Here is a 23,044-nt window from a genome sequence, read left to right on the forward strand (position 1 = left end):
CATGCTCCCCAGGGGGTGCGCAAAACAATCCATTGGGGGTGTGTGGCAGGAGGAGTGCTGCCGGGGGTTGGGGAAGGGTGGCCGGAGGAGGGAGAGAGTGAGCAGGAAAACTTCCCCCACCCTGGCAGGGCCACCCGGAACACGGGCTTTAGGGCCCTGGGCTAAGGGGGCCCCAGGGTCATGGCCTGCAGCTCTAAAGCCCCTTTCGGAATGTGGCCCTGAGTCCTCTGGCCCGTGGAGGAGCAGGGGCAGCCGCACAGTCAGCAGCCGGAAAGAAGCGGCGCTTTCCACTCAGCCCACTTCATCAAAAGCTTATGCTCAAATAAATTTGTTAGTCTCGAAGGTGCCACAAGTTTTCTTATTCTTTTTGCAGATACAGACTAACACAGCTGCTACTCTGAAACCTGTCAGAGTCTACTGAATCTAAAGCATTTTGGGGTGGGGACCCAACCCTCCCCAAAAATCCAGTAAATCTCTAGTCCTTAGGGGATCAAAGTTAGCTGTTTAAATGTGAAGCAAGAATACACTGATTTCTTATCAATTTCATTCCTTCCTTAAATGCCTTGGTCACCCAAATTCTCCATAGCCAGGTGAATACATATTGTGTCGCAGAAGCTTACTCAGCTGTAGATAAACCAGTTCCAATAGAGCTCAGAGCCCAGTCCACATGTTTCTCTGTGTACAGTAACTCCTCACTTAACAGTGTAATTATGTTCCCGAAAAATGCGACTTTAAGTGAAACGATGTTAAGCGAATCCAATTTCCCCATAAGAATTAATGTAAATAGAGGGGATTAGGTTCTGGGAGGAAAAAAAATTGCCAGACAAAAGGCATTATATACATTTTAAATAACTGTACAATAGTTGGGAGGTGCCCCTGCATTATCCAACACAGGCACAGCCCACTGGCACTGGAGATGAGGCAGGCAAGGAGGCTGAAGGTGCTGTAGGCTAGGAGAAGCACATTGCGCAGCAGCAGCAGCAGCAGCTTCCCCTACTCTGTAAGCACTGGGGGAGACAAGGGGAGCTCAACCCTCAGCCCACCCACTCCCCCCTTTCCTCCGAGTCCCCATCCTTCACCTGCCTCTTCTCCCCCCCCCCCACTTCCCCTTTTACTTCCCACACTCTGTCCTTGCTCCTCCCCCTTCCTCCCCTCCATTCTAAAGCCTCAAGCCAGTTGGTTGCCTGGGGCAGGAGGGAGGGGGAAGCCTGCACACCGAGTCCTCACTCCTCCCCCCTCACTCCTGCCCTCAAAATGCCGCAAGCTAGCAGATTGCTGCAGGCAGAAGGCAGGGAAGGGAGGAGGAGGTGCACTGAGTCCTCGCTTCTCCCTCCTGCCTGGACAATCAGCTGGCTTGCGGCATTTAGGGGGTAGGAGGGGGAGGGAGGAGCGAGGACTCGGCACGCAGGCTTCCCCTCCCTCCACCCGGTCTCCTGCCTGGGGCAATCAGCTGGCTTGCGGCATTTGGGAGACGGGAGAGGGAGCCTGTGTGCCGAGTCCTCGTTCCTCCCCCCCTGCACCTCCTGCCCCCAAAACGCAGCAAGCCAGCTGATTGCTGCGGGCAGGAAGCGGGGGAGAAGGGGGAAGGTGCTGGGGTCTGCCAGCGAGTGGGAGGCACTGTGTGTGGAGGGCGGGCAGGGGGGTGCATAGGAAGGCTGCCAGCTGTGGAGAAAGCAGGCAGCCAAACAATGTAAGAGTGGAGCATTGCACAACTCTAAATGAACATGTTCCCTGACTGTTCAGCAATGTAACAATGAAACTATGTTAACCGGGACGACTTAAAATGAGGAGTTACTGTATACCATTCTGCTTAGGGATATGCATTTTTCACAATCTGAGCAGCATAGTTATGCTGGCCTAATTATCTAGTGTAGACCAGGCCTACATTGCTCCGCAGGAGCATTCTTTTGTGGGAAGAAGGGGAAACGTGCTTTTTTCTGTTCTCCTAATCTCTCACTCACATATTTATGTTTTCTTCCCTCTTGCGGTGTCCCAAATGCCTCTAACTGGGGAAGAGATCAGATCCAGATTGGCAAACTTTTCACCTAATGACTATCTTTCTGGAAATGACTCCTCCACTCCAATCTACTCATGCTCTGAAATTTAAGTGCGCCTGGGTTGCTATGTAATGATTCTTCAGGTTCATTTACATAGTTAATATGGTGAAATAAGGCATTTCTGTTGAGAAGTTTATGTTCTGCTAATTAGGATTTAATAATTGCACACAGTTCTGGAAGTACTCAACTGGAGTGAGGACTTAAGGGGTGTAAGCAACCTCAAGTGCCTCATGGAAGGTCTGAACTGTTTCCAGTATTTGCAGGAAGAGAGCCACTGTTTAAATATATCTGACAGGGTAGAGGCCAGTCTCAGAAAGGAAATAATCAAATAACAAATTTTTCATTGTTGGCTGCTTTATTAAAAGACATTATCACATGAGCTTCTTCTGGGTCTTGCTGAATGCAATTCGCAAATCCCAGTAATATCACATTTTGTGCCTGTTCTTAGTCTTTTAAGACGTCTGACATACCACTAATCTACTTTTGACATGGAGAATATAAAGTAAATATTTGTACAATGGATATAAACCCTGTTCAGAGAACGCTTCTGACAGATTTATTTTAAAATTATTTTAACTAATTTCATTGTGCATAGTTAGGCTTAAAGGATTATATTTTTTTATCAGTACATGTCGGCAAATGTCAATTTCACCCTTGGCATGGAAATATTTTCCTCAATAACAATGAATATGTACAGATAAGCAAAGTTAGAAAAATGCTGCTTGAGAACTTATTAGAGTTTGATATAAGAATATTTACTTTGTCAATATTACACGTTAAAATACACAATTTGTTTTTTTATTACTATAAAGTTTTATCTTTTTGAATATTAGCATCTACTAAAATTAAATAAGTATTGCCAACCACCCTATAATTTTCCCAAATTGCAAAAATTTTATTTTTAAGCATTAAAAAAGCTTTAAAATTAACATCAATATTATCCCTCAAAATTGTTTTTTAGAAACTTTAATTTCTGGCAAGTCTATGCATAGTATATGGTACACAGATATGAACTTGACTGGTCAAGACCATGGCATTTAGAAGAAATAAGGCTAAAACCTTGATTAATAGGGTGTCTAATGAATATGCTGACAGATATTTCTTGTTTTGTCTTCAGTGTTTCATCTTAATCTGATCTGTGAGTTTTTTCATGACAAGGTTATTACATACTTTAATACACCACGCTAAAGTAGCAGATAGAGTCCTTTTTTCCACCAGTAAGCTAAGACCAATTTTCCTGCTATTGTAGAACATTTTTTTATTAACAAGAATGAACAGGATCTAATTAAGGGCATAGACACGAAAGTCAATTAATATGTGCTGATGTCTAGAGGACCCACTACAGATCACTTAATTTTGTGCTCTACAATAAGTGAACAAAGGCTATTTGGGAAAAGAAAGATTAAATGTTCTCCATTTATTGACAAGTGTGCTATAGTTCAATTCACATTATGATTTTTGGATTATATTGATAAATGTTCTATAGCAGGTTTTCTAAAGGCACTAGTGCTTCATTAATGGAAGACCTCATAGCTATACTCTGCCACTATTAAATCCTTTCTAAGAGGAAGATAGTTCCATTGTTGTGTGTGTGGATGAGAAATGAGTGATTCAGTTAATTTTTTCTATAGTTGTCTTCCTGTGAATGTGTATAAGTAAACTAAAAAAGACTTTTGAGGAAAACTAAAATCTGTGTTTTCATGACACTAAGTGATTTTTCCTTTTTATTTTGCAGCAACGCTCCTCTTGCTTTTTCCTCCAAAGTATGTTATATTAAGTTTCGTGAAGCATCAAGTGTTGGTGTGGCCCAGCATCTAACTAACACCGTTTTTATTGATAGAGCTCTGATAGTCGTACCCTGTGCAGAAGGTTGGTATTTCAGACATTCTTCTGTAATGTTGGTCTTTGTCCTATATGTTAATTGCCTTTAGCTTTCCCAGAAACTGGCAAGTAACTGACGCTCTTCTTTTTATTTTTCTCCCTCATCTTTTTGTAAGCAAAATTTTAGATTTGAAAAAGGTAAAAAGTATAAACTGTTAAAAGAAAACGTAGTAAAATATGTTGGCTACACTTTTAAACATTTTTTGTATACATTTACAAGTAACTATGCATAAGCAAAATTAATAAGTTAATTTAAATTAGTAGTTTTTCCATACTTGTATATGGAAATACTTGAAAAAAATTTATGAAATCAGACTGCTATCCTCCAGTCTGATCCACATGAGTAGACCCTCATGCCTATCCAGAGTCTTCATTCACGTCAGTATGTTCTTTCAAAGGTGAGGGAGTCTCCCTGCACAGATCAGATTGCGGTTCAGGGCCTAACTGTGCTTTGGTTTATTGTTGTTTTTAAAAAGTTTAGTAATCCTTTTAGTATACCTCTTAAATTATAACATCAGTTAAGCTGCAACTTCATTTGGGACTAGATTTGTAAAGGCGTATATAGGAATTGCTGCACTCAGCATTGCAATACCTAACTAGTTTAGAAATCAGTCTCTTTCTCTAGTGAGATTTAGGCACTATGGAGCCCAAATCCTTCAGAAAATGAGACTGAGACTTCTAAATGAGCTAGGCATTGTAGTGCTGAGTGCAGCAATGCCTGCATGCATTTTAAAATCTGAGCCTTAAGCTAAATTTAGATAAATTATTTAATCAAATCTTTAAATAAAACTTCAGAACTGGACTACCTTCAGGAATTCCAGTTCTAATGTTAAGTACAGACATGACTAAGTATTTTGTCAGTTTAGGTTTCTCCAGTAGAAATATTTTCAATGTTTATGGTTCCATTTACTACTTGAATATAAAATGTTCAAGTTATTAGTTAAGCGCTTTTCAGATTGTGGTCTTGATACTGCAATCTGATGCACATAGACAGATCTGTGCACATATGCGGTGCCCCATTGACTTCATTGGGATGCCATGTGGCATTTAGGCCAGGCCTACACTTAAAATTTATATCAGCATAGCTATGTTGCTCAGAGATTTGAAAAATCCACTATAGCTATGCTGACCTAACCCACTCTGACGATGCAGTTAGGTTCCATCAGTCTAGTGACTGCCACTCAGGGAGGTGGATTACCTAAAGTGACAGGTAAAACCATTCTATCGCTGTAGGAAGTGTCTATGTTATGGTACTACAGCAGCGTAGGTATAGTGCCATAGCTATGCTGCTTTAGTGACTGTAGTATAGGCAAGCCCTAAGTGTCTGTCCACATAGATCAGATTGTAGGATCTGGGCCATAAGTCCATAGAAATCACTTTCTTAAACCAGTGGAATGCAACCATCTTTAGGTGTACATACCAGCTGTCTTCCCTTGCACAGGAAATCGGAGTGAGCTAATGGTAATCTGCAAAGCTTATATGTCTGTTGAATGCCACCACTAACCAAATAGTCAGTTAATAAATCTTAATTGAGCTTTTAAAAAAAAATACTGTTTGGCTCCACAAAGTCTGTTTTTTGGCTTCTTTGGGTTTGTTAACAGTACCCCCGAGAGAGCCTTATTTTGGCACAGCAAACATACCAAGAGTTGTTTCTTGAGTTCTGTGCCTACAGCAGGGGTGGGCAAACTTTTTGGCCTGAGGACCACATCGGGATTCTAAAACTGTATGGAGGGTTGGGTAGGGAAGGCTGTGCCTCCCCAAACAGCCTGTCCCCTCCCACTTCCCTCCCCTGACTGCCCCCTGCAGACCCCTGACCCATCTAAACCCCCCCCTGCTCCTTGTCCCCTAGCTGCCACCATCTTCCCCCCCCGGGACCCCTCGCCCCTAACTGTCCCCCCCGGGACCCCACCCCCTATCCAGCCCCCCCTGCTCCCTGTCCCCTGACTGCCCCGACCCCTATCCACACCCCCACCCCCTGACAGGTCCCCCCGGGGACTCCCATGCCTATCCAACTGCCCCCATCTCCTGACTGCTCCTCGGGACTCTCTGCCCTTTATCCAACCCCCGCTCCCTGCCCCCTTATCATGCCACTCAGAGTACCAGGACTGGCAGCCGCGCTGCCTGGCCGGAGCCAGCCATGCCATCATGCTGCCCAGCAGGAGCTTGCAGCCCCACTGCCCAGAGCGCTGGCGGCACCGCGAGCTGAGGCTGTGGGGGAGGGAAGACGTCTGGGGAGGGGCTGGGACCTCAGGGGCTAGGCAGGATGGTCACACAGGCCAGATGTTCCCTGCGGGCTGTAATTTGCCTATCTCTGGCCTACAGAAATGATCCGTACTGGGATGTCTGTAGCAATCTGAGCAGAGCAAGCAGACTTTCATGGATCCTTGAAAGTATTTTTTTTAAAGGTTATTTAAATCTTATTTATGTGCTACTATGCCCACAACCATGTTAATTTGGGCATACAGCACATATTTCTGAGCTTCATGGAGTATAGATTTTGATTTTTTACATTTACCTTTAAGTCAAGGAGAAAAGAATAATACCTTATCCAATTGAAACTGCAAAAGGAATCCAGGTAGGCAGAAGATATCTGATGAGCATTGATACACTTGAAAGGGTCCCACAAGATCATTCGTGAGGATGATCGGGAACAATTTTAGTTTTTGTGTCTCATCTAGAAAACTCAAACACTGGTTCAGTACTGCCAGAGAGGGAAGATTGCTTCCTAATGAATCAACACCACTTCTTGGGTTTTCCTTGTGATGGGGTCACAGTCTAAGGTGGCATGGCAGCAGGCAGGTAAAGGTGAATTTTTCTGTGTCTCTTGGTGATAAATAATATTAGAGGAAGAATACAATGGCTTGAACATGACTGGGGAAGTATACAATACTATGGGCTGCTGAAGCAGTATCAGCCGTGTTCTGCTGCAAAGTTTAAATTCTGCCGTTGGCCAAAAGTGCCATTTCTGAAAGGCTTGGTGTACAGAAACAAAGCTTTATGAGATGGATAGAAAAGAGAAAAGGATGCAGAAAGCTCGGTTTAAAAAAAATAAACAAATATAGAGTGCCTTTCAACATGCAACCTTAGTAGTGTGTGAAGAGGGAACCCCTAAGCATTGAAAATAATGTTCATTTTATAACATTCATATATGTACTTCACCATTGCTACTTTATTAACCAAAAATGATATTTTAAATGAAGTAAAATTCCATTTCACTGTCAAAATGTTACCCTTTTCTTTGTTTGTGCATCACAGGTTTTCTGGGGTTATTTTTGTTTATTTTTTTCGTTTTTGTTCTGTTTGTTTTTCAAATGTTATACCTTCAGAAAGCAAAGGTTGAAACTTAACAAAGATGTTGCCCTAACCATCATTCTAAACTTTATGTCCACACTTTCTGGTAGATGGATTTTGACTATTAATTTGGTTTTGTATGTTTTCTCTGTGTGATATTTGTGCATTATTAGATGACTAGACTGGCCAAGGCAGACCTGTTACACTTGCCTGAGTTAGGCATTGTTTGCCATGCCACTAAACCTGCCGTCAAGTGAAACCTTCATGGGGGAAATGAGATCGAAGTCTGGCCCGCTGAAGATGGACGCCCTGTCTCTGTTTTTATTTTTTATTTTGCTTTCCTTTCTTTTTTTTTTTATTTTGTCCCTTTTTTTGTTTTGTTTTTTGTTTTTGCTGAATCTCTTTCACTTCTACTTGTGAACTGGTTCTTCAGTTCTGTAAAAATGGTGTTTCATAAAGGGTTCATGATGTTTCATTTTAAAGTTGACTTTCTGAAGCTGTTTATGAGGGTGGTGGATGGTATATACACCAAGTGTTGAATTAGGTCAGCTAAATTCTCTGTTTTAAACTAGGGATAAACACTGCCTTAGAGATATGTTTAAGCATCTTAATTCAACTATGGCAGGCAGATCAGTATTTGATATCTGAAGACTGAAATAGTGATGAAGATATATCAGCTCTCAGATGTGTGTGTTCCTTCTTAGACCATATTTTCAAAAGCACTTCTCTGAAAAAGCCAGCTGAAACTTTCTTTCTTATTACTTCTTTCTTAAGAATCTAGCTTTTCCAAACAAAGTCGTGGCTCTTAATCAGTCTCTTTCCCATGATCAGAAGCACAGTTTTATTTTAAGCTGTATAACCAGCACAGCATAAGGTTTTTGTATTAATTTTTATTATGAAGAAGTTAAGATATCTGTTTTGGAATGACTCTTGAGAAAATTCTGAACATTCTAGAATTTTTATTCACTGTGGATGAAATTCTGACTCCATTGACATTAACGTAGGTTTAGCCATTGACTTCAGTGGGCTTGGGATTTCATGTATCACTGTTATTCAAGAAAAACCTTTACCACACGTTAGTGTAAATGGATTATGAGGCTTTGATGAGAGAGTGTTCTGTCAGATATGTTGTCTTTTAACCTTGCTATATGTGGGAAGATGGAAACAACTTTTTGTTTTTGTTGTTTTTTTGTTGGGGGGTGTGTGTTTGTTTTTTAACATTTACACATTAGAATGGCATTTTCATTTAGATGCAACAGAAAGGAATTTTCTAAGAAATGGTTTCATCCATAAGTTTGTATTTCCCAGTGATTAAATATATTAGGAAAATAATTTATTCTTCTAATCTCCAAATTAGATATAAGCATAAAATGTCTTTGACTGAACATACTTGTTCATCACTGAAGCTAGTGTGTTTGTTTTTTTAATCATCCAGCAGTTTATAGTACAAAGCACAAGGAAACTGATCCCTTCTGAACACTTGCATAAGGATGGAATCTTGTGACTAATACACTATAATTTTACTGATATCAGGCCTAATTGTCATTTACACTAAGGCCACTTTACATTGCTCTGGCAAGCCATGTCTACACTACAGAGCCAATGCTATCATAGCTATGCTGGCATAGCTCTTAAGTGCACTTGCAGAGGACACTGATAGGAGTTTTCTCCATGTGTGAGAGCGCCACCTCCTTGAACAGCAGTCTAACTAAAGCATTTTTTTGGTCAGCATAGTTGTATCTACACTGGGGCTTTTGACAGCATACCTGTGTCGCTAGGGGATGTGAATTTTTCACACTTCTGACACATATAGCTATGCCAGTATAAATTTGAAATGTAGATCAAGCTGCTGATCCACTGAAGTGTCTTAAAATGGATGTAAAAGTAATATACACCCCACTTAAGAGGTCTCTTTGTAATGCTAGAACAGTGTAAAGGGGCCTTATTGCAAATGAGAATCAGATCTGTCATTTATTACTGAACACCCAAAGGTCATTAAAACTATTTTAAGGCACCAGCATAAAGTGAAATAAGTCAAGAAATAGATCTATGAAGTTGAAATGATACACTTTTTAAATAAATACATATATTTGGGGAAAGCATTTCAGTTCAACTTTTAAGGCTTGACTTCACCCATCCCATAGCAATATGTATTAAGAAAAAGATGCGAGCCTTAAACTTAAATGTCTTAACAGACATCAGATTGTGCAATAGCCTAAATGTTGTTTATATTTTTTCTGGGTTTGTATTCCATTTTTATAAAAAAGATTAAGAAAGGTAATAAAAATATGTATTTACTCAAGAGCATAACAGGTTCCTTTGGAGCTCTTAAATTGATTTTCAATGCTAAATAATCTGATCAGCTTTTTACTAGAGTTCACTGCGGTGGGGAGTGGGGGAAGAGGAAAACTTTTTTTTTTCTTTTTCTTTTTTTTTTTTTGGTGGAAAATTTCTGAAATTTCTAAACTGTTTCCATTTTTCAGGGTTCTAAATTGATTCATTTTTGGGGACAGTTTCCACAGCATTTTAGTATGTGAAATTTTTGTTGAATATTTTTGAGCATGAGTTTGATTTTAAAAAATCAATGAAAATATTGAAGAAACATCTGCAGAACCCAGATATTGATAATTTTTCATTAAAAGATCTTTGAGAAAAAGCCACTTTTTTAAGTAAAATTGTATGGAAAAAATTTGACCAGCTCTACTTAATTTTTTTTTAACATAGATGAGAAACCAAAAGTATTAGGGAAATTTCAATAAAAAATTTCAATTTAAAATGCATGTTATCCACCTGGCAGACTGCTGTAATAGTTTACCTAATGCAGTTATGAGTCAGCAAGTTATTTTAGCATGTACCTAATTGTAAATGTATGAATAGCCCCATTGACTTCAGTGGCATTGTTCTTACGCTTGAAGTCTAGGCGCATGCTTAAGTACCTTTCTGAACTGATGACCCTCATTCAGCTAAACATTTAAGCATGTTCTAAATTCAGTCCTTATTCAACAAAGCACTTAAGCATGTTAAGCATCTACTTAAAGTTAAGCATATGTTTAAGTGCTTTCAGAATAGGGATAGATTTAAGTGTATGCTTAAATTAGGCATGTGCTTAAGTGCACTGTGGGGACTACGTTAGAATGCAGCATTACTACTAGCTTCTTGTAGGTGGATCCACCCATGTAAAGTCCCATTGACTTTGTGGGATTTTATATAGGTGCCCAATGTAAAGACAGGAGGATATCTCTGCAGGATTAGGGCCTCATTGCTCTGTAATATCGACCTTCATGGTTAGTTCATGTTTCAACAGCAATTTAAAAACATAAATCATTATTTCCCCAAAATCAGCTGTGTAAATATATGCCTAATCTGCATGCACAGTTACTGTGGTTATGTTGCTAACTATCTGTTCAGCAGCATAACTGACAATTTGTGCAAGCAAATACCTGCTTTTTCATGAGCAGTCATGCAAATCAGGCATTATAAGTTCACATGCTATCACATGTCTAAATTTAAAACAAGGCCTGTAAAGCGCTATATTCATGCTAAATACAATTTTGGCTTTAGATCAGATATGTTTTTTAAAAGTTATGGAAGAAGTTACTGTGAAGGTAATTTTCAGACACTAATAATTTGATTTTATTTTTCTCTTTAAGCAATGTGGCTTGGTCTGTTGTACATTATGGACCAAAGTTTCACAGAATGTATCTTAAAGTTAAATAGCTGTTTTGATTAATAGCAGTGCAACGTAAATTCTAGATGAAATGGTGTTTTTTATTTCATTCGGCATCTATTCACATTAAAATTGAGTTTATTTACGTTTATTTTCTTTTGGACTGAGCAACTCAAATACATTCTAGAGCTGCAAATTGTGGTGCATATTTTCAAAACATTCTTTTAGTCAAATAACTCCCGTGGGCTTTAATGGGAATTGCACTGCCAAGACTTTGCATAGTGCTTTGAAAATTTACCCTATATTTTACTTTTAAATCAGGAGTCCTTTTGTATGTATTCATTATAAACTCCTGAAGTTAGAGATCTGTAATGAAAATGTATGTGCAAATTGAAGTACTACCAGAAGAGTACTGTTATAGTATTTATAAAGTTCATTATTGTAGAAAGCCGTTAACACCTCTAAATTGCATGAGGTGCAATGTATGAGGGCTGTTTTATGGTTACTTTGGCAATTTGGTGCAGATTAGGAAGTCCTGAATTATTTAGTGTGATTAGGAATTTTCTCACAGTTTTTCAGTTCACTGTTTAGATTTTGTGGTGATTTAATTCCCTTACATTGGAAATCAGTATTTGCATTTAGCAAATTGTTTTAAATATTGTAGAGTTTAATACTCTGAAGATTTCTTAGCCCAGCATTTTTGTTATAACTATACATATAGCCATCATTCATTTTATTCAGATGAGAAATTATTTTAATAAACTATTGGCATGACAACAGCGGGAGTTTGTTAGTCACAATTGCAATATATATTTTTTTTATGAAAGTGTAGTGCATTTAGAAGAGAAACGTAATTGAGCAACTATCTCAGTAAATTTGCAATTAGACGACAAGAGACTTAAGCCTCTTATAGTCCCAGTTACATTGAGACAACCTAGAAGGAGAAACAGTGCAAGTCTTTTTTTTTTTCCTATTGACTCTACCTGCAGTACAGAGTTTGTATGGGGTCATTGGTCATTTTTATATTTATTTATTTATCAAAAGCAGGTAGCAGCCATAAAACAAAAGGGACAGATTTCAATTAGCACATACTTTTTTTTTTTTTTAACTAGTTTGGTTATTTGCCATTTCTGGGGATTAAACTTTAAAAAATGTTCTTCTTTTCTGTATCTGATGTTCTGTGTGCTATTAGTGATGCAGCCTACACGAACGGTTGTCATGTGTAACACAACTTTCGATCACCGCGAAAACACCGCCCTGGGAAAGCGTCCATGCTTGATATCGTTTGGTTCATGAACATTAAGTTTCCAGTACAGGTGACCCATAGCTCAAAGTGTTAAATAATTGTCTACATTATTCAGTTTTTAAAATAATAATCCATTAATGAGATTGCTAGTCTTTGAAGTTTTACTGACTTTTGTTTTTCCTAGTAGAGCAGGGTAAAAGGAAAAACTTAAGTTCTTATTTGTTTTTTGTAAGGATCTGGTAGATAGATTCATTTTTCTTTACTATTGTTTTTAAGTGCAAGGGTAAATTGTAAAATCATAAAAAGAATAACATTGGTTTGGTGTTCAAACTTTCTCTAACACTTCCATTTACTTCTCCAGGTAAAATCCCAGATGAAGCCAAAGCCCTCTCTTTATTGGCTCCTGCTCCTACTATGACAAGCCTGATGCCTGGTGCAGGGTTGCTTCCTATACCCACACCAACTCCGCTGACTACAGTAAGGAAAATTTAATCTCTTTGACTTGGAGTTAATAACCTGTTCTGTTTCTTCTAGCTCCCTCCTTCAGCCCAACCAAGAATTCTCCCCTTCTGGGTTGAGAGAAAAGGAATAGCCCAGTTCCATAACATCACATCCTACCTACTAAGTTGGAATATCCCAGTCCCATGACATCACACCCTACCTAGTAAGTCAGTGAAGACACTAAATCCCTCTGTCTTGATTTTTCTCAAGAGGTCAGGCTAGAGTATGGCCTGCACATTCACGCTGTTTTTCTTTATTTCCAAATTCCTATTCTGCAAAGTACTGGGCTAGATTCTGTCTTTGATTACATCCATCTTAGTTGAATGGGTATAGATAGGAGCAAAATCTGACCCAATGCGTATACTACCAACCATTCCCCTTCCCCAAATAATAATAAAGTTTAAACACATTCAGTCTTTTGGAAGGCTACAATGCCAATTAGGATGCTCAAGCACACTCCCCACAGTGACAGGGGCTGTTGCACATTTGTCTCAAAATGCTATCACTGCAAAAAAAACGGAGGCTTTTATATTTTCTAGCTTCTACTTATTGCATATTCAACTTCCCTTCTGTTTCTGCTAACTCTTTCTGGCAGCAACAGGCTACCATCCCCTTTCCCTCTCCACCAGGAACGGAGGAATAAGCAGACCTTCCTTCAACAAAACTGGGCTTAATGAGTCTTCCCTCTGTTCCCCTGTCATCAGCCCCACGTTATTTGAGGAAAGGAGGCCTTGAGCTACTGACCTTGCTGCAGCTCTGCATTCACCAGAACTGTTATTGATACCATCCTAGATTTCTGCATTGTGCGTTTGACAGCACCACTACAGACACTGGCAACAACAGTGTGCCCTTGAATGGCTCCTCACCAAACTCTGTTACTGGCATCATTACCAACACCTTCATCTTCTTGGTTTGATATTGATCAAACCTCTAGAAGAAATGAACATTCTAAGGTCTCTTCCTCATATACAAAATGGCATAAGAAAAGCAGGCTTGGCTAAGGGCTCAGGCAATAGTTTTAGAAACATTGGAAAGGACTCTTTTCTTCCTTCTGGTGAGGATTATTCCTTTCTAGAATATGATGATTTCTGCCCTATTAGTCCTTGTGGACAATGTGAATATTCATAAAGAAGCAGTAGTCATCAAGCCACTAGTTAGACACACATGATAGATTCCTACTGACCTTCTGCAAACTAATATGCACAGAATGACACCGGCTCATCCTAGTAGTTTTATTAGGGACACGGTAGTATTTTAAAAAATTTCCTTCTAAAATGAAAAGACAAAATTCCTTAAAAATTATTAATAGTTCAATCCTTTTGTAATTTCCTGTAAACAGGGAAATTCATTAGTCAAAAATGTTGTTACTGACACTTCAGTGACTTGTGCCCATAAATGCCCCTGCTCCAGCCATAAATAATCCACTGTTCGGATTTTAAACCAGATTAATCTAATCACCTAGCACAAATTATCCCTGTTTATTATAAGTCATCTTCCAGAAGTTAACTGCTCACTTTATCTGCGCTTTAGGACTTTAGCCAAGAGAAAGTTTTCAACCTTCAGCATTTTAAATAATTCTTTAGAATCTCTGCCCAATTCTACTCTCAGAATTTTCTGTTATTAAAGTAATTCAGGAAGAATTTAAAAGACATATTGAGCAGTACTCTGTTGCAGCCTAAAATAAATTCAGGTACTAATTTTTATGCCACTGAGAATGATAGAATAGACCTAGTGCATAGACTGATCAGGAGTTATGACATTTGTTATAAATACTTCTTCAATAGCAAAGAACTTGCTTTGTTCTTTGTGGAGAAGATAATGCTTAGACTTGGACTCAACTGGTCAACTGATTTTACTAACCACATAATGTTACGGCATCTGTCATGAGAGATCACTTCCATATTTTGGAAAGTAAAGGCATTATTGCATTTTGATGCTGCAGAAAATGACTGACTATTTTTTGTAAGGAAAACAATTTCTAATTTAATTTATAGTTGAAGATAGTGAGATAGTAAAGAAATTTTGTCCAGAAGATATTGGCTTGCATAACCTGTTGTGTGCCTTTTCCACTTCTCTCGTTCAATTAAAAGCTTATCTAACCTTTCCTTTGAGTGGATGGATGTAGTTTGTTTAGAAAACATGCAGATTAGGAAAGTAATCACACCTATCAAAATGAGGAAACTTCTAACCCCTTGCTTCAGGCTTTGCAGATTCCAGCTTGATTCAGCATCTTCCTTTGTCATTCAGTCTAAGCAAGGCAAATATTTCTGAGTCAGAGATTTTTTTTTCCCTTCTATAGGTGGATGGATGTAAATGTGGATGTTTTAACATATTTTAAGAAAATTTATCATCAACACGAATGTGGTAGTTGTGTTATTTCAGTTTTAAAGATTTGTTTTTAATATTGTCAGTGTGTGTTTGGGAAACCAGATTTCCTAAAAAAAAAAGCGCTCAGGTATTTTCAGACTCATGTACGAGAGAAGACCATTACCCATAGCATTTTTATCTCTGGTAATTTATAGACTAAAATGAAAAGAGTTTCCAGTCCCCAGAAGTGTATTTATTTTTCCATTGCATGTTCAGATGAGATCAAAAGATAATGTTTGTACTTCATGGTCCAAGAGACACAGACAAGGCTTTCATCTTGGGACCAAAAGACCAAACACATCAAGATACTTGATAATAGCCTTTAATAGGCCGAGAGACTAATTACACTAGCTCTGGGTTCCTTGCATATAGTACAAGCACAAAATATTGACCTTTTTAAATGCTGGGTAAAGGACTGACAGTTGTGCTTGTATAAAACATTTGATGATATCTGATGTTTAGAAAATTCCTAGTTCTGTATTCTTTATAGATTCTCCAGAAGGTAAAAGGAGTGAATACAAGCCAAAGTGAGCTGCTGTTTGCCAATGAATACATTGTGGCAGAAGAGGAAAGAGGGTGAAATTAGGTGCTAGTGACATAAAACTGGAGAATCATTAAATTTAAACTAAAGCTCATGATTTCCATTCTGGATCTTAGAAATCACCTCATCCCTGCATTTTGAATAAGGGGCAGATCATAACTACTTGTGTTTGTAACTTCAGTTATCAACTAGTATTTCTGTGTTACTTAAAAAGTAACACGGAAGTTTATACCGTATGAAGATTTGGAAATAATTCTAGAAGTCTGAACCAGAGATTGACATACATTTTTTCTTATCTCTGGTTCAGGAACAGTAGTTGGGAAATCTTGAGAATATTTTTTGTACTCCAACAACAGATATTTAGTCCTGGCAGCTTAGAATACAGAAGATTTTAAAAGTCACACTGTTCTGATTACTATCTCACTTATTGCTCTTCAGTTGTGGCATGATTTTTGCAGCTGATATCTTGAAGAGCTGCTAGAAATAATATAAATGCTTTATACTAGGAAATTCTCAACTTTTTCATAGCATACATTACATCGTAATGGAGTGTGTGTCTGGTAGACCAACTCCTCCCATCTCTCCAGTCATAATCCTATATACAATTGTGCAGCATGCTTACATGGAATGTAAGAAAGTCTTAAGTACTTTAATTGTTTGGGAGTGTTTTTTTTTTTTTTTTTTTTTAAAGCAATTAGTGTTTTGTCTGTTTTGGAAAAAATAAGTAATTATCTCCTGCTCTTTGTTTATTTTCTTTCTGTCATCTGTCCTGTTTCCCACTCTTTCCCCCAGTCAGTTATATGTGTTTCTCTTTTGCCTGATCATCTTCTCTCCCTGCATGTGATTTTTGTTGCTGCCTGTTCCTCTTTGTTACGGGCATATGCTGTTTGGCCTTTTGGTTCATTTCTCTGCTCCCCTGCAGGCTTGTCCTCCATTTCCAGAGGTATGCTTCCTGGTGGTCCTCCTCCCCACTTGCCTGGTTTCTTTGTTTCTTTGAACATTTTTCACCTGGTGAAGGGCTCCCTGCACCTCTCGTCCTAGTGCATGGCACTTCCATTTCCTGAGAGCAATTACTGTTTACTTTCCTCCTCCTCCTCTTTTTCTTATGTTGCAGTAACCCCTGGTGAATGTAGCTAGACTGTCACATCTTTGTTTTTAGACACCTGGACTCATGTAGAAGCAATTGGAAATAAGGAGGAAATGGTACCATGTCATTTACCACCTCTCTGTTGCCTACCAGCTAGTGCTTTACAGTATACAGAATTGCCGCATTATGCTGTTTGAATGCTAGAATTCCAGGTTTTCCACCAGCATAAGGAATATGAAAATTTAGCAATTGTCAAGATACTTGTTAAAATCACTTTGGAATTCAGCTATGTATATGTACATAATGAAAAGCATGATAGTTGTTGGATTTTTAAAACCTAATCTCTCTCAAACTCCCAGGGTTAGAAACAACTGCGATATACTAGCTATGGAATTCTGTTTTCCAGTAGTACGCGGTGTTCATTTACCTCTTTGGTCTTGCTCAAGATCCATCACTGATCCCCAACACTAAGGCTGCTTCTGTAGTTCTGGACCAGGACTGAATAAGAAATATTTAGACCTCAGCCAGTTTAGGTCCCCCCTGAGCTTTCACATTAGCAGTGGCTCCAAGCTAGAAAAGCTTTAGGCTGAGATTTCAAACCATGTAGAGGATTTGAATGCCCATTTTCCTTTAAAATTAAGGAGAACTGTGTGTCCAGTTATTCCCATTGAGCTCTCCATGGCGTCTGTAAAAATTGCAGCCAAAGCATTAATCATAAGAAACTCTTTTGTTGAGCAATATTAGTCTTTCCTCCTCCAATTTGTCAATTTTTATATTAATCTAGGGAAAAAACTCAAATCTAAGCACGTGTTTCACAAAACAAAATGTAGACTGGTCTCTTTCTCTACAGCATAAGATTTGGGAGGGAATTATGTCATTCTTGACAGCATAGCTATGGAATTCTTGTTTATTGTCTCATGCTAGGAAGCTGCAATTGATGCAAAGTAGAAAGTTGCCTTTTCCCTAGATGCTAATTCTGTGTTTATTAATATCATGGGCATAAATGTTCATGTTTTATATTCTGCAGGGGAATTCTGCCATTATCTTTCTGTTTGATTATGTTATAGCATCACTGGCCAAAAAGCTCAAATAAGATGGTGACTGTGGCCAAATTCTGGAACATTTAATATATGAGAGGCTAGACTTGGGGGATAGAATTTTTGTAAGGTGAGGCTTTAACTGTAAAAAATATTGTCTCTGTCTCTATACTGAATTTGTATTTTGTTTATTACCCAGATGTACTTGGGATAAAAGCCTTGCTGGGACACACAATCTCCCATTTGTTATAAATCATGTTCTATTTTTTTAGCTTAGTGTTTCACTTAGCACGTTGGGAGCTATACCAGCAGCAGCACTGGACCCTAATATTACAGCACTTGGAGAAATACCACAGCCACCAATTATGGGAAATGTGGATCCTTCCAAAATTGATGAAATTAGGAGAACAGTCTACGTTGGAAATCTGAATTCTCAGGTACCGTCCTTTTTGTCAAATTTGAAGTGTTAAATGTAGTTTTTAGCCCATGTCATTGTGGATTTATAATCTTAAACTGTTTTGAAAAGACCCGTATGTGCATAATGAGTTTGTTCCACATGGTAAAAATAGAAGATAATAGAAGATAAAAATAGAAAATAATTCAAACAAATAAAAGAAGATGCTTTTGTGGTTATTAGTTGTGCTGTGAATGCTGCTTGGGAAATGGTGGGGGGTGAGAGGGAGAAGACAGCCTGTAGAATTCACTGCTGCAAAGAACAAATACTGCAGATTTTGATGGTTTTTTCACTGTGTATGCTGAAATAATGATGATCTGCATCAGAATATAATAAACTGATCACTTAAGGGATTATGAAGGAATTAGTGTCATCCCCCCCTGTCCACTTGCAGCATTGCTCTGTAGGATAGGTGAATTGTGGGGAAGGAATTTACCTTTTTCTCAAGTATGAAATATCTTGGGGGACTTGTATAATCTAGTATGAAAAGTTGTCTGTATCCATAACAGGGAAACGAAGTCCTCTTCCTCAAATGGCCAATTATTTATCAGAGGGTTATTTAAATATGAAAATGCCACTCCGTCAAGAGTAAATGTGGCTTTTGTTTTGTTTGCCTAACAATATACCTAAGTAGAAAGTCACTACAGTGATGAGTGCCATTCTAAAACCCTGGATGGATGAACAGATAGAAACAACATTTTTAAAAAATATTATTTTGATGCATTTTCAATCAGTATATGTAACACAAATTATTAAATTTGAAATATAAAGAAATTCCTTTTTAATTGATGATTTCAAATGAACTACCCTGAATAAAGCAGATCGTATGGAAATACGTTAATTATTCACAGGTATGATGAGTTCAGGGCTTGCAACGATCCTTTCCTTCATTTCTACAGGCAGTTGGAGGGGGGAGAGGAGGATAAGCATTGATTATTTTAATTTGTGGATTAACATACCTCTGTTAAAATGGTTGATCCAGAAACAACTTTCTTTCTTTTTTTTTAATAATGTAATTTCCAAACGTCACCCTTTCAAAATATCTTTGTACTAGTGGCACCATTTTAAATAGAAGCAGACTTTTTAGGTATGTGGAGAAAAAAACATGATCCTTCCTTTTCTAAATTGGCTAGTTTTCCAAATAACTTTTATGGGGAAGAAAAGAAATGTAAAAGTTTTGGTTCACATTGCCTTTGACAAATGAAATCTTTTTTCTAATCTCTGAAGTTCTTAGGTTACCTGGTGTGTTGGATAAGTGTTTTTCATTACATATTTTACTTCACCTGAGCTTTTTGACTTTTTCTAGACTACAACAGCAGATCAGCTGCTTGAATTTTTTAAACAAGTTGGAGAAGTGAAGTTTGTGCGAATGGCAGGTGATGAGACACAACCAACACGGTTTGCTTTTGTGGAATTCGCAGACCAAAATTCTGTACCTCGTGCTCTTGCCTTTAATGGAGTTATGTTTGGAGACAGGCCACTGAAGTAAGAAATTAAACAGAAAATATCCAAATGAATTCTGAACAAAAGATTCCTCAGTATCTTTATAAATATGTCTGTAATTATGGCTCTCATCTGTGCATGGTACTGCTTTCTGTAGTCTTTGATACCTGTTGTTTTCATTTTCAAGAGTGAAATGTGACTTCCCCTGGATAAGAGTATAGTGTAGAACAGAGCAGCCTATATTAATATTTAACCTTTGAGGGTGAAATCCATCACCATGTAGATAACTCGCACTAGGCTCTAATTAAACCCTAAATGTAGTGCTTATGTGGTGAATAGGTTTCATGATATAAATTTCACCTTTAATAAAAAATATATTAAATTTCTTACTCTTGTATTGTTTGAAAATATGCTTGTATGCCACACAAATATGGGCATCACCATGTGTATTAATTAATTAGTGTATTTATTCAAGGTAAAAAAGGTTTTAGGCAATAAAAAACAGGTATTACATGTAAATACTTGGATTGTATTGGTGATTATAAGGAAAAAATTATAGACACGCTAATTTTGGATAGGGTGTAGTATATATTTATCTTGGTTTTATTTTTTTTTAATCAAGTTTTTAAAAAAGTGTGCACGAGCATAAATTTAAAGCTAGGTTTGTTCCTTACTTTAGAATAAATCACTCCAATAATGCAATAGTGAAACCTCCTGAAATGACTCCACAAGCTGCTGCCAAGGAGCTGGAAGAAGTGATGAAGAGAGTAAGGGAAGCCCAGTCTTTCATATCGGCAGCTATTGAGCCAGGTAAATCCGTTATGTTCGCTAGTTAGAATGAAACATATCTCAATCTGTGTATCTTGACATGCATTTATAGAGCATTTTCAGACAGAGAAAAGGACTCCTCCAAGATGAGCAATATTTGTCTTTGGTAAAAGTTGAATAATCAAAATTATTTTCTTACGTGACAAGCCTGTGGATTCCAGGTTTCTTTTCAAATTTGTTTTGACATATTTTATTATCAAAGATTTGTTCAGTGAATGCTGACAATAGCTTAAAACTGTGAAGTCAATACTATTATAGTACCTAATAATGCTTAATGCTAGTGCTTTTTTATGTTCAAAGTGCTTTACAGACGTTACATTTTTCACTCTACCAATTCTTTGTTGTCCTCTGCTTGTCATTAAAGAATATGAATTTGTTTATCTTTTTTAAAAAACTAGTAATTAAGATAACAATGAAGATTTTTTATAGACCTTTGAGATGTTTCATTATCATTAACAAACCTAGACGCTGCATAATTATCTGCCTTGGACAAAACTGGAAGACACAACACTCTAAAATTTCCTAGTTATTTCTTTAATACTTTAAACTACTCAGATGGGACCTGATTCACTGCCCATCAAAGTCAATGGGAAACTTTCCATTTACTACAGGGTTTTTGGATCATACCTTTACTTACTTCTCCAGATGGTTGTGAGGATTAAGTAGTTAATATTTATACAGTGCTGAGTGTCATTTAAATTTTTGTGCACGTTTTCAAAATTACTACTCTCTGAATTTTGTCTATTCTCAGAAGTTTTTTTTTTTTTTCAGAAAAAGTAATTTATATAATTGAATAAGCCAAGAAGAGAACATGTTGTAATCTTGTGCATTGTGGCAGCAACATAAATCCCATTCCTTACTCAGCTAGCTGTTTATAATTATCTGGTTTATGTGTACTGCTGCAGGATGGCTGCACTCAACGAGTATATGCAATGACTTTCTTGGATGTTTCTGAAGGATTTTTGCAAAGAAGGAAGATGTGCAGAGAGTAGGCCCATTGCACTATATGTGGTACATTCCACTTGTGCCAGATTGTTAACTGGGATCTTTAAATGTTCTGAGCTTACACTGCAAAGTGGTTTTTTCCTCTCAGAGTCTGGAAAGAGCAGTGAAAGAAAAGGCGGTCGATCTCGTTCCCATTCTCGTTCAGAGTCCAGATCTAGTTCAAAATCCCGATCTAGAAGGAAAAGATCACACTCAAAACGCAGGTGAGAATGCTTTCCATTTTACACTAAGAGATTACACTGTGTTTCTTCATGGCAGTAGCTTTTGAGACTGTCTTTGAATTCTGAGCCAAGAATTGCTGGAAGAGATTTATTGAACTACCTGATACTGTTGACTGGAGGAAAAAAAAGAACTTTCTGTGTTTGGGCAGATTTTCATTCCCCAAAACCAAATAACTGTCATGGAAAAGCTATTTTGGGATAGTGTTGAAAAGATACAGGACTGATTTCAGTTAGCACAGATGAAGATAAAATGCTCACATTTTAGTAGCTTGATTTGTTGTTAAATTTTGAAAGGTCTGGATTTCAGAATGTGATACAATTAATTGCTTTGCTGGTGGACAATGTAGTCAAATTTTTTTTTTCTATTGATGGCCTGGATTGTTCGATGGTTTGGTAGATTTTACTGGTGTGATACTTCTAGCATCCCAAAATTATAAATGTTATTTAACGGACTCAGTCTGAAAATGCTTCTGACACAACCACCACCCCCCACACACGTGCACCAATTCTGGCTAAATTTTTTCATACTTAGCCCCGCTATTTTGGTCTGAGAATTTGTTTTGATTTTTTAATGTTTAAAATATGGTTCTAGGTTCTAAATTCCAAGTTATCTAAATGTGGAACAAAACTTGTCTGTATTTTCTTAAAAAATTACCTGCAAACTTTTTTACCCATAAATAAGACAAGGGTAAAATCTTGTTATCTCAATTTTGGAAATGTCTCCTGAAATCAGAATTCCTGTTCTCTGAAACTTAGAAATATCCCCATAGCCATTTGGATAATCAGAGTTATGTACCCACTACTTCAGATAACAAAAGAGTGAGAGAAATTTAGCATAGAAGTGAGTGTAAAGTAACCTTTTAAAAAAAAAAAGTTGTTTCCTCAATATTGCATCATCAGTTGTGTTATGCCTCTGAATGCAACTACCAGAACTTCATCGTAGGCAATGTAGGTGACCCACGGGGACTCACCACATCCATATACTACCAAAGAGAAGCGATTTGTCAACCGCTGAAGGGTTGGCTTTAGTTTTTTGGCTTGTTCCAGTAGGTATAACCAGAGATTGTGTTCTGTGATGTTGAAGATTGAATAATTATTTTTTTACAATCAATTACTTGCTGATTTTCTATTTGAGACAGTCAGCACATAACTAGACAACTTTTTCTCTTTAGGCTAGCTTTACATGTGTCACACTACAATTTTCAGATTCTTTTGTCTATGGATAACTCAGAGCTGACTATGCTTTAAGAGCCAAATTCTCACTTGCGTACTTCAAAATTAGATACAGGTCAATAAATGTCTGAATCCAGTGCTTTGCATGATAGTATGATGGATTTATTTTGCAGTCAGTTCTGGGGACTTAATGAACTAAAGATCATTCTGGTCCTGGCAGAGAGTCAACAGAAGTTTCAGAATAA

General features: G+C 37.7%; 1 protein-coding gene across 4 annotated transcripts in view; it reads left to right on the top strand.

Moving 5' to 3' along the window:
* The window catches only part of SREK1 (splicing regulatory glutamic acid and lysine rich protein 1), a 53,985-nt gene that overhangs the window by 6,744 nt on the left and 24,197 nt on the right, over window positions 1–23,044 (top strand). The window contains exons 1-8 of one of the 4 annotated variants that reach the window (XM_050946950.1): window positions 3,898–3,926; window positions 7,403–9,758; window positions 12,089–12,212; window positions 12,504–12,619; window positions 17,948–18,112; window positions 19,436–19,614; window positions 20,252–20,382; window positions 21,494–21,608. In XM_050946950.1, the coding sequence (XP_050802907.1) occupies window positions 12,557–12,619; window positions 17,948–18,112; window positions 19,436–19,614; window positions 20,252–20,382; window positions 21,494–21,608 (653 nt within the window). In that variant the 5' untranslated portion in view covers window positions 3,898–3,926; window positions 7,403–9,758; window positions 12,089–12,212; window positions 12,504–12,556. Of the gene's footprint in view, window positions 1–3,792; window positions 3,927–7,402; window positions 12,213–12,503; window positions 12,620–12,708; window positions 12,807–17,947; window positions 18,113–19,435; window positions 19,615–20,251; window positions 20,383–21,493; window positions 21,609–23,044 lie in introns of those variants that run through there. The other 3 variants (XM_050946949.1, XM_050946948.1, XM_050946951.1) reach the window with 3 other exon arrangements.

Source organism: Gopherus flavomarginatus, chromosome 3 (genome assembly GCF_025201925.1).
Source record: "Gopherus flavomarginatus isolate rGopFla2 chromosome 3, rGopFla2.mat.asm, whole genome shotgun sequence".
Taxonomy (NCBI): Eukaryota; Metazoa; Chordata; order Testudines; family Testudinidae; genus Gopherus; species Gopherus flavomarginatus.